Source organism: Cebus imitator, unplaced genomic scaffold (assembly GCF_001604975.1).
Source record: "Cebus imitator isolate Cc_AM_T3 unplaced genomic scaffold, Cebus_imitator-1.0 Scaffold895, whole genome shotgun sequence".
Classification (NCBI taxonomy): domain Eukaryota; kingdom Metazoa; phylum Chordata; class Mammalia; order Primates; family Cebidae; genus Cebus; species Cebus imitator.
The window spans coordinates 54,787-66,540 of NW_016108210.1; the positions used below are offsets into that span (position 1 = coordinate 54,787).

At 49.1% G+C, this 11,754-nt stretch overlaps 1 protein-coding gene across 16 annotated transcripts in view; it reads left to right on the forward strand.

Annotated features, from left to right (window-relative positions):
• Positions 1–114: 114 nt before the first annotated feature.
• The window catches only part of SMPD4 (sphingomyelin phosphodiesterase 4), a 27,567-nt gene continuing 15,927 nt past the window's right edge, over positions 115–11,754 (forward strand). For 4 of the 16 annotated variants that reach the window (XM_017520865.2, XM_037735675.1, XM_037735674.1 and 1 more), the window contains exons 1-8: positions 1,729–1,750; positions 4,127–4,210; positions 5,750–5,836; positions 7,062–7,204; positions 7,364–7,439; positions 7,816–7,924; positions 8,031–8,083; positions 8,207–8,358. In XM_017520865.2, the coding sequence (XP_017376354.2) occupies positions 1,742–1,750; positions 4,127–4,210; positions 5,750–5,836; positions 7,062–7,204; positions 7,364–7,439; positions 7,816–7,924; positions 8,031–8,083; positions 8,207–8,358 (713 nt within the window). In that variant the 5' untranslated portion in view covers positions 1,729–1,741. Of the gene's footprint in view, positions 357–1,728; positions 1,751–3,181; positions 3,203–4,126; positions 4,211–5,749; positions 5,837–7,061; positions 7,209–7,363; positions 7,440–7,815; positions 7,925–8,030; positions 8,084–8,206; positions 8,359–11,754 lie in introns of those variants that run through there. The other 12 variants (XM_017520863.2, XM_017520866.2, XM_017520870.2 and 9 more) reach the window with 10 other exon arrangements.

Here is an 11,754-nt window from a genome sequence, read left to right on the forward strand (position 1 = left end):
CCACTAGGGAGCGCTCCTCGGGTGGGTCCTTCATCAACCACCCTGCTTATGCGCACGCGCCGTCCCTGCTGTGCATGAGCCTAACAGCCAGAGACCGGAGGCCGCCACTACGCAGGCGCGTTTAGCCGCGGACTACCCCCACTCCTCCACACTCCTTCCTCCCTGCTTCCCCTCCCGCCCGGCCGGCATTCACTTTGCGCAGGCGCATTTTGAAATAGCTGCCCAAAGTGGTAGAGACGCTTTTCCCGCCTGGCCGCGGGGCGTGGCTCCTGTGCGCAGCTTGATGACGACATTTCTGCGCCGTGGTGGAATGGCGGCGGCCAGCTCTGAGGCGAGCAATGTTGTGGGTCCCAAAGGTGAGTGGCGCGGGACGCGCGCGTCAAACGGTCCGGCGCCCCGGCGGCTTCCCCGAGCCCCTGGGGAGGCCGTCTCCGTTCCTCCGCAAGCCCCAGGACTGGGGCCGGCCCCGGCTGCTCTGCCCAGGCCAGGTGGGATGGGGAGGCGAGGGCCCCTTCTGAGTCTCCCTGCCACTCTCCTGGGCCATGCCTTTGTGCCACCTTCCAGCGCGATTCGTACACTCTGTCTCGGTAGTGTACGAGAGACACTGCTCGTTGAAGGTTAACGTTCGTTGAAGGAATTGAGGGAAGGAGAGCTTTGTGTTGAAGTTGAGCCTTGGTCTCAACAGGCGGTGTGGGAGGAAGAGCCGGATGTGGGTCTCTGCTCGACCCTTACTCTGTGTCCTCGACATCTCCGAGCCTGGGTTTCTTCAGCTGTAATAGGGTCTTGATGCCCAATTGGCAGGAGAGTTGGGCACAACAATTGGGGTCATGCTGCTGAGGGAGGTCTTGGCAGCGACTGAATTTTCTTGGAACGATTGGCGTTGCCTAAGGGCTGTCACACTCAGAAAAATAAAACCCCAAACGGGGTCCGAAGCAGCTCTTGGAGAAAGTAGGTGGTGAAGAGGCGAGATGAAGCGGCCCCTAAGTGCAGGGCACTCAAAGACCTTGATGGGGGAGGGGGACCATGGCAGAATCAGAGAACCAGAGTGTGCAAGACACCTCTTTGAATTCCCGGATTTGAATTTCCTCTCTTGAAAATTTCCTGGAAGTTCCTCTGGGCCTCACTCTTTCAGTTGCTGCCCATGAAAGCTGAGCAGAGATGCTTTCACGTCATCACCTCTAAAACTCTGTGTTTATCCAACAGTCCACAGTTTTATGCTGCTCTGATCATTTTGGAGTAGTGCACAGTGTTTTCTTGACCAAGTGTCTTAGGACTGAGGCTTTTAAGTTTTCTTTAACACTGAAATTGATAGCTAGGTTAAGAATTGAGAAAGCCTATACTTTGGGAGGCTAAGGTGGCGGATCACTTGAGGCCAGGAATTTGAGACCAACTTGGCCAGCATAGGGAAACCTGCCTCTACTAAAAATAGGAAAATCAGCCGGCCGTGGTGGCAGGCACCTGTAGTCCTAGGTACTCAGGAGGCTGAGCCACGAGAATTGTTTGAACTTTGGAGGTAGAGGTTGCAGTGAGATGAAGGAGTGAGACTCTGTCTCAAAAAATAAATAAATAAATAAATAAATAAATAACTTGGGTGATGTTCCTATTGCCAAGCGGCAGAGATTCCTGTTTCCTCTCACACTACAATTGCCTACATGGCCTTCTTAAACCCAGCCTCTTCTCCTCCACAGACTGCCAGGTGCCACCCCAGTGCCTTTACTTGTGCAGTAGGCAGAGCTGGGCCATGAAAACTGTAAGTAGCTCACCAGTGGGACTTGGCAGACTTCCTCTCTGCGAAGTCTAGGTCTGAGCATTTTTCATTTCTGATCTGGGTGGGCGGAGAGGTAGGAATCTGGAAAGCTAATCCTAGTTTTTTGTTTTGTTTTGTTTTGTTTTCATTTTTTTGAGACAGAGTTTCCCTCTGTCACCCTGGCTAAAGTGCAATGGTGCAATCTTGGCTCACTGCAACCTCCGCCTCCTGGGCTCAAGCATTTCTTGTGCCTCAGCCTCCCGAGTCACTGGGACTACAGGCGCCTGCCACCACACCTGGAAAATTTTTGTATTTTTAGTAGAGATGAGGATTTGCCATGTTAGCCAGGCTGGTCTTGAACTCCTGGCCTCAAGTGATCCACCTCCTACAGCCTCCCAAAGTGCTAGGGTTAGAGGTGTGAGCCACTGCCACCGGCCTTCAATCCTAGTTTTCTGATGACTCATTCAAAGGCTCCCTTGGCAGAGCTTGCTCTTCTCCTCCATTCATTGCATAGTGCACAGGTAATATGCAGGGATTTTGCCCTGTCTCAGAGAGTTTTGTGAGGCCGTCTTTGTATTGGAATCTTGGTTCTGCCACTTACCAGCTGGGTGGGAGTAAGTGACTTTTCCTATTTCTGCTTCTCTTTCCTTGTCTTTACTGACATGCACTCATAGTACATCTGTACCCATAAGATTGTTGTGAAGATGGTTTTTCTATTCTTATATGACAAACTTAGCAGCTTAAACCAACACTCATTTATTATCTCATAGTTACGTATACATAAGTCCAGGCAGGCTCAGCTGTGTATCACGAGACTGAATTCAAGGTATTGGCAGCTTTGTTCTTATCTGGAGCAAAGAAGCTGCTTCCAGGTTTATTTAGGTTGAGAGCAGAATCCAGTTCCGTGGAGTTGTAGAACTGAGGTCTCTGTTTTCTTGCTGGCTGTCAGCTGGGGACTACTATCTAACTTAAGGTCCACTAACTAGGACTCTGTATCTGCAGAATGCAGTCATAGCAGTACCTAGATGAGTATTTGAACGGCGAGGGGTCAGGAATCTTGGGGCTATCTTTAGAATTCTGCCTACCACTGAGAATTAAATGTGGAGATATACAGAGAGCCTTTAGAGCGAGTCCTGGTGTATAACAAATGCTGTATAAGCATTGCCAAGGATTTAGTACCACAAACTTGGCTCTGAAGTTGGCCACTGTGGGCTGCATGAGAACAGTGTTTGTTTGTTTTTTTTAAGCGTAGCCCCGGGAGGAACCTGGGGCTGCAAGTGCTTTCGAAGTATCGATGATCAATTCTTTTTTTTTTTTTTTTTTTTTTTTGAGATGGAGTCTTCCTTCAGCCACCTAGGCTGGAGTGTAGTAGTTCGATCTTGGCTCACTGCAACCACCATCTCCTGGTTTCAAGCGATTCTCCTGTCTCAGCCTCCCACGTAGCTGGGATTATAGGTACCCACCATCATGCCTGGCTAATTTTTGCATGTTAGTAGAGACAGGGTTTCACCATGTTGGCCAGGGTGGTCTTGAACTCATGACCTCAGGTGGTCCGCCTGCCTGGGCCTCCTAAAGTGCAAGGATTATAGGCATGAGTCACTTTGCCTGACCGAGAACAGTGTTTCTATAAAACATCAGAATTGCTGGCTGGGTGTGGTGGCTCACACTTGTAATCCCAGCACTTTGGGAGGCTGAGGCATATAGATGGCCTTAGTCCGGGAGTTCAAGAGCAGCCTGAACAACATGATGAAACCCCATCTTTACAGAAAGTACAAAAATTATCTGGGCTTGGTGGTGTGTGCCTGTAGTCCTAGCTACTTGGGAGGCTGACGCAGGAAGATCACTTGAGCTCAGGAGTTTGAGGTTGCAGTGGGCTATGATCACACCACTGCACTCCAGCCTGAGCAACAAAGCAAGACCCTGTCTCAAATAAAAAAATAAGAAAGACATGAGAATTGTTAATGTAATGCGTGCTGCATTACACAGATGTTCTCCTGGGCATTGTGAAACTATGTAATATTTCGTTAGGGCCAGGTGCAGTGGCTCACACCTATAATCTCAACATTTAAGAGGTCAACAGAGGAGGATCCGTGGAGGCTAGGACTTGAAACTAGCCTGGGCAACATAGCGAGACCCTGTCTCGACAAAAAACAAAAAAGAAAATTAGCCAGGCTTGGTGGCACGTTTCTGTAGTCCCAGCTACTCAGGAGGCTGAGGTGGGAGGACTACTTGAACCCAGGAGTTTGAGATTGCAGTAAGCTATGATTGTGCTGCTATGTTGTGCTTGGGCAACGAAATGAGACTGTGTCTCTAAAAAAATAAAATGGAAACATTCTGCTGTGTTGCAGATGTTGAGCTTTCATCTTTGTTTTTCCACAGTGGTTTGCTAAGAAGGCCATTTTGGACTCTCCACTGGAGGCTGCTATGGCATTCCCTCACCTGCAGCAGCCCAGCTTTCTACTGGTAACTATCAACCGCCTGCATGAGTGTCAGTGTGGCCATAGTTCTGTAGCTGTGGGACTTGAGTGTTCTTCCCACTGATTTGAAGAGCCCTGTAGTGGTTGTTTTTTAGGGGCATGTGATGTCAACAGTGCCAGACTCCTTAAGCTTGACTGTGCTTCCTTAATACTAAAGAACCTTGGAGTTACTCAACCTCAAGACAAATTTATTCAAATGCTATTTTCTCTACTTCCCAAGGGCATAGGAGGAAGAGGAGCAAGTGAGAAGCATGTATATCAGACTGTTCATGACCTGGAAATTCTTGAATAGATATGAAGCATTCTAAGAATCATAACTGTCATCAGTGAAAAGTGGAGACAGTTGTGCTGGGGGCTGCTAGGTTTGCACTTTAAGTATTAAACATGATGCTGAGAACTGGGTGCAATGGCTTATGCCTGGAGTTTCAGCTACTGAGGAGACTGAGGCAGGAGGATTACTTGAGCCCAGGAGTTAGAGACCAGTCTGGGCAACATAGTAAAGACTCAAAAGGAAGAAAATATGATACTGAGAACTCACTGAGAAGTGAGCAGTTAGGTATGAAGTAAGTATTGGTGATGGAAGTTCCTAATTTTAGTTCTTAGGAGGTGTTTTTGTGAACATTTATGTGGAAGGACATTCTTCCTTAGTGCACCCCACTGAAGCCAATAGGCCTGGCCCATGGCCAGACAGCTCAGGTCTCCATCTCTGTCTCAAACCCAGTGAAATCTACCCTCATATGGAGGTAGACAAGGCCTTAGATATCCTTTGGCAAAGCTCTCTACATTGAAATTCTAGCAGTTTCTCCTGATCTTAATCCATTTGCACAGATGCCCCTTTTCTCCCTGTAGTCAGGGTGCATTCCTCACATCCCATGACTGTGGGTAGATCTCATTAGTCCTTGTCTTGAGTCTTTTCTGGCCCCTCCATTGCCTTCGTGATTAGTGTCTACTTGGCTTAAGCCATCTATATTTGCCTGCCCTGTGTTTTAAGGTCAGTTGTTTAGTAGGTTCACTGTTTACTGAATAAAGCACAGCTTGTTTAAGAGCTTCTGCCATAGCCCTGATGTTGTTGGGCATTCTTATTGATGGTCACAACAGTGTAATCACTGTGGTCCATCAGGCGGGAAGCTTCCATTTGATGCATACAGACACAGCGGCACTCTGGTCTGTGACAGTTGCCCTTACACAGTTGATATCCTCTTCTGGTTTTGGGGCTGACCCTGGGGCCAATCCCTACTTAAGGACCAGTGTAAGTCAGTCCTGTTCTGATGACATGCAGCACTCTGAGAGGGTACTGGGAAGCCAGCCTGAGAGTTCCTGGTCCAGAGAGCACAGAACCACAGCTTCTCCTAGCAGCATCCTTTGGGCTACTGACACACGTGAGGGGCTGGGGAATGAGGCCAGTGGTTATGTGTCTGACTCATAACCTATTGCTTGGATTTCTCTGTTTGACTCAATGCAGCGTATCACTAAAAGCTGCATAGTGAATACCCTCATGATTTTTTTATTTTGTTCTCTCTTCTAGGCTAGCCTGAAAGCTGACTCTATAAATAAGCCCTTTCCACAGCGGTGCCAAGACTTGGTTAAAGTCATTGAGGATTTTCCAGCAAAGGTATAGCTTTGCCAGTGTCTCTTTTTGCAACATGTCTTATACATTCCTTGAAGAACTTTACTGTAATTCCTATTTCTCCACCCCTCCCAATCGCCCTCCACCCCCTGCCACCCGACCCTGATCACTGCCTGGCACAGAGGCATTATCGTGACCATTATATTTATGGACACATTTAAACATGTGAACTTGTAGATCAGGGGTTCTCAACCACAGGTGCTCTGTCCCTCAGGGGACATTTGGCAATGTCAGAGACATTTTTGGTTGTCACATCTGGGGGTGGATGGGGAGTGTATGCTACTGGCATCTAGGAAGTAGAGGTCAGGAATGCTGGAAACATCCTGCAAAGCACAGGATAGCTCCCTACAACAAAGAAGTATCCAGCCCAAAATGTCAATAGCACCAAGGTTGAGAATGCTAAAAATATGTATTTAAATCACTTCTGGAATTGTCAAGCCCAGGTAGCAGGCCTAGACAAGGAGTTAATAGCAAATGGCAACAGGTCAGCTACGTTTCGGGGTCTTCACTCTGGGAAGGATGTTGCTTTCCTTTCTGATGGAACATCGTTCAAGTCAGAAGTTTCAAACATTGTTTCAAAGAATCTTTTGGTGTGGTGGCTCATGCCGGTAATCCCAACTCTTTGGGACACCAAGGTGGGAGGATCACTTAAGCCCAGGGGCTCGAGACCACTCTAAGCAGCATACTGAGACCCTGTCTGTACAAGAAATTTAAAAATTAGCTGAGCATGGTGGTGTGTGCCCATTGTCTAAGGTACTCAGAAGGCTGAGGTGGGAGCATTGCTTGAGCCCAGGAGGTCAAGGCTGAAGTGAGCCCTGATTGCACCACTGCACTCCAGCCAGGGCAACAGTGAGACCCTGTTACAAAAAACATGCTTTTTTTTTTTTTTTTACATTTTTTACTTTCTTCATTGTTTTTGTTGAATTGTTTGTTTGTTTGTTTGTTTGTTTAATTTAGTCTTCTATCACACACAAAAGATGTATTTTGATTGGAGGCCAACTTGTGCCATGTATCCCACTGGAAGAACCCAAAGTTGCTCTTCTCGTTGGCACCATGGCACCAGGGTTTCTTTGGGTACAGGGCTGATCCCCTGAGTCTCAGCCAGGGAGTGGCCTCCTCAGAGGGAGCTGGGTAGCAGGTGGTACACGACTGGAGCTGGAGCAGGAATGGGCGCTGGTCCTGCCCACAGCTTTTCCCCACACTGTTTCAGGAGCTGCACACCATCTTCCCATGGCTGGTAGAGAACATTTTTGGCAGCTTAGATGGTGTCCTCCTTGGCTGGAACCTCCGCTGCTTACAGGGGCGTGTGAGTCCTGTGGAATACAGCATCGCGATGGAATTTCTTGACCCTGGGTAGGTAGGTTTATCACCTGAGAGAGGCTGAGTGCTTCCTCATGGCAATTCCACTTTTAAGTCACTCTCTCAATTTCTTAACGTTAAGAAACAATCAAAGCAAGATAATTTGCAGTTCATTTGCCCTGTTTTTGTTTGTTTGTTCAATTTCATGTTCAGTGGCCCAATGATGAAGTTGGTTTATAAGCTTCAAGCTGAAGACTATAAGTTTGACTTTCCAGTCTCCTACCTGCCTGTAAGTAAAACACAGAGGGAGAGTAGTGCTCAGGGCAGTGGGCCTTGCACAGCCCTGCAGTGATGGGTAGTCTCCTCCAGTCCCCTGAGGCCAAATTGAGGAGTGAGTTGCTCCGGGATGAGACACAAAGGAGATGGGTATTGCATGGCTGCTACCTTTGTCATCTGAAGCTTTTTATGAGATGATAGGAGAAGTTTTAAGCAAAGACTCTTGTTCAGGCACTTCTCAGAGGCAGGGCACTATCCCCACAGGTGGGTTCTGTATGCAGGTCTCTTTTCCAGCAGCCTTCCCAAAGGGCTGCTGTGCATGTGGGGCACCACATATCAGGCACTGTGCACCAGCGCCTGCCCACAAGCCCCACTGCCTCTCTCTGCAGGGTCCTGTGAAGGCATCCATCCAGGAGTGCGTCCTCCCTGACAGTCCTCTGTACCACAACAAAGTCCAGTTCACCCCTGCTGGAGGCCTTGGCCTCAACCTGGCCCTGAGTATCCTTTGGTGGCCCTGAGGTAGGGAGGCTGTGGGTGGCCCCGCACTCGACACTGGGGGGGTGGCTCAGCAACCCTGCATGTTTGCCCCTGACGCTGCCATCAGATCCGTTCGAGTATTACATATTCTTCTTTGCCTTGAGCCTCATCACTCAGAAGGTAGGGAAGGGATGTCTCTTTCTGGGAGGGGCGGGGCCACGGCCCAGGACTTCCTGCACTTGCTAGTGCTCGGCAGCCAGGCAGTGTCCAGAGCCTATGCTAACAACTAGCTTGGTTTTCCAGCCACTCCCTGTGTCCCTCCACGTCCGTACTTCAGACTGTGCCTATTTCATCCTGGTGGACAGGTACCTGTCATGGTTCCTGCCCACCGAAGGCAGTGTGCCCCCACCACTCTCCTCCAGCCCAGGGGGGGCCAGCCCCTCACCACCTCCCAGGTAAGGCTGCCCTTTGTTAAGACCTGGCCCTTCTATAAGGGAGTGGCCCAGTCAGTTGCACTGTTCACAGGGACAGTGGTGCTACCCTTTGTCCAGGGTGCCCCAATTTTTCTTATGCCTCATTTCCCACTCGCAGCTGTCTTAGCACAGACTGGAGGGTGGGGATGTGGAGGGTGATCTGTCCTTTAGTTTTAAGTGTCTGTAGCCATCACTGAAGCTGTCAGGTCTCTAGAGGCCTCCATGGCCTGCATGGGAATGGGCCATGCTCTGCATGGAGTAGCACTCCCCTCAGGCGGCGTCTGAGGCAACGAGCAGAGTGGAAGCATTGTCCTATGGGCCAAAAAAATGGAATTCTCTGTGGGACCCAGGAACAGGTTTTAAGGGGGAGGCCCTGGGCCAAAGAGCCTGTTATGCCATCCCAAACGGGCTGAGTCTGATTCTGGACTGCACAGGTGGGGAGTATGACCCAGGGGCTTTCGTGCCTGGCTGTGCTGGGGCCTCAGTGGGCCCTAACCCAGGCCCTCTTGGCTGACTTCCCAGGAGACCCTCTTGTCCCAGCAGCAGCTGCCTGTGCTCCTCTGACCCTCCTTAATCTCGCTGGCCCATCGCCTTCCCAGGAGACTGCATGCAGGCCCCTTCCTGCAGATGCTGGTCCACCCCAGATCTGCTGGCATGTGCAAGCCAGGCCAGGCCAGGCGTCTGCCTACAATTCACATGTGTGGACAGATGCCCCAGAGAATGGAAGGGAGAAAGGGAGTGGCAGGGAGGAGAGGCTGCCCCGGTGGTGACAGTGATCAGTGACCCTGAAATGTTGCTGATCCTGTGGAGGACTTGGAGGTGAGGCGGATTCCCACCTTTTCAGATGCAGAATTCAGCTGCACGGTAATTTTTTATGCCTGGCTTTTTTGCTTGTTTTAACTTTCTGGGTTTTTTTTTTTTCCTTTTTTAATTTTTTTCTTTTAAAAATTATATAGGCTGGGCGAATTGGCTCATGCCTGTAATCCCATCACTTTGGGAGGCTGAGGCAGGTGGATCGCCTGAGGTCAGGAGTTCGAGGCCAGCCTGGCCAACATGGTGAAACCCCGCCTCTACCAAAAATATAAAAATTAGCTGGGTGTGGTGGTGGACACCTATAATCCCAGCTACTGGGGAGGCTGAGGCAGGAGAATTGCTTGAACTGAGAGGTGGAGGTTGCAGTGAGCCGAGATTGTGCCATGGTACTCCAACCTGGGCAATAGAGTGAGACTCTTATCTCCCCCTCCCCCCACAAAAAATATATATATAATTGTCTTTTGTTTTTTTGTTTTTGTTTTTTGAGACAGAGTTCAGGCTGAAGTGCAGTGTTGTGATCACAGCTCACTGCAATATTGACCTCCTGAGCTCAAGTGATCCTCCCACTTCAGCCTCTCAAGTAGCTGGTACTATAGGCATAAATCCCCACACCCAGCTTTTATTTTTTGTAAGATGGTTCTTGCTTTGTTGCCCAGGCTATTCTAGAACTCCTGGACTCAAGTGATCCTCCTGCCTCAGCTTCCCAAAATGGAGGGATTACAGGCATGAACTTCCACACTCAGCCATTGTAGGCTTTTATTTTGTTTGTTTTTTTGTTTTGAGACAGAGTTTCACTGTCACCCAGGCTGGAGTGTAGTGGTGCTGTCTCTGCTTCAAGCAATTTTCCTGGCTCAGCCCCCTGAGTAGCTGGGACTACAGCTATACCGTGCCCAGCTAATTTTTGTATTTTTAGTAGAGACAGGGTTTCACCATGTTGGCTAGGCTGGTCTTGGACTCCTGACCACAAGTGTTCTGCCTGCCTCAGCCTCCTAAAGTGCTGGGATTACAGGTGTGAGCCACCATACCTGGCCTAACCATTATATTTTTTAAAGACGGTCTTACTCTGTCACACAGGCTGGAGTGCAGTGTCACAGTTATCACTTGATGGCACAGTCACCAGTCAGGCCATCCTCTCATCTCAGTGACTACAGGCATGTATCACCACGGCCAGCTAATTAAAAAAATACTTTTTTTTTTTTTTTTTTTGCGGAGATATGGGGATGCCTTGCTCTGTTGCCCAGGCTGGTCTTGAACGCCTAGCCTTAGCAATCTTCCTGCCTCAGCTTCCCAAGTAGCTGGAATTACAGGTGCAAGCTACCACAGCTAACTTTTTATTTTGAAGTAACTTCAGACTTACAGAGAAACTTCCCCGCATAATAAAAAGAACTTGCATACTGAGCATGGTGGCTTACACCTGTAATCCTAGCATTTTTGGAGGCCAAAGCAGGAGGATCACTTGAGGCCAGGAATGCCAGACCAGTTTGGGCAACATAGGGAGACCTCATTTCTATAAAAAATAAAATCAGCCAAGTGTGGTGACGTGCAGCTCTGGTCCCAGCTACTCAGAAGACTGAGGTGGGAGGATCACAGTGCCCAGGAGTTTAATGAGCTGTGAGTGTGCTGCTGCACTCTAGCCTGGGGTAACGAACAAGATCCTGCCTCAGAAAAAAGAACTTTCATAGACCCTTCACCCAGATATCCAAATTGTTAACATTTTGTTGTATCAGTTTTATTCTACGTCTATTGTATGTGTTTTTTCCCTAAGCCAATATGAGTAAGCTACAGGATATGACGCCCCTCGATCTCTTAATATTTCAGTGTATTTCCTAGAAGTAAATGCATTATCCTATGTAGTCACAGTGCCTATAACCACACCAGAAAGTTAGTATCGCCATGGGGCCACACCTACACTTGGGGTTCACCACCAGCTACCCCACTCATGCCTGTTAGCCATCCAGGGTCCAGCACAGGCTCACTCACTGTGTGCAGTGATGTTTCTAGTCCCCTTCAGGTCAGGAATGGTCCCTTGGCCTTTCTGGCCTTCCTGACCTTGACCCATCCAAAGCATGCGGCTACCCCTTAAGCTGTCTGATATTTGCTGGTGACCAGGCCCAGCTTTTGGGCTTTGTTGGCAGGAGCACTGCAGTGGGACACCTGGTCCTTGCCAGGTGCACTTTATCACTGGGCAGAAAAGGTGTCAGCCAGGTTTTTCCACTGTAAAATAAGTACTTTGTGCCTAGATTAAATAGTAATGAGGCCAGGCGGTGGCTCATGCCTATAATCCCAGCACTTTGGGAGGCTTAGGTGGGCAGATCACTGGAGCTCAGGAGTGTAAGACCAGCCCCGGCAACATAGCAAAACCTCATCTGCCTCGAAAATTTAAAAATTAGCCAGGTGTGGTCATATGCACCTGTGATCCCGGCTACTTGGGAGGCTGAGGTGGGAGGATTGCTTGCACCCAGGAGGCGGAGGTGGCAGTGAGCCAAGATCATGCACTGTACTCCAGCCTGGGCTACAGAGTGAGACCTTACCTCTTAATTCTTTTTTTTGAGACGGAGTTCCGCT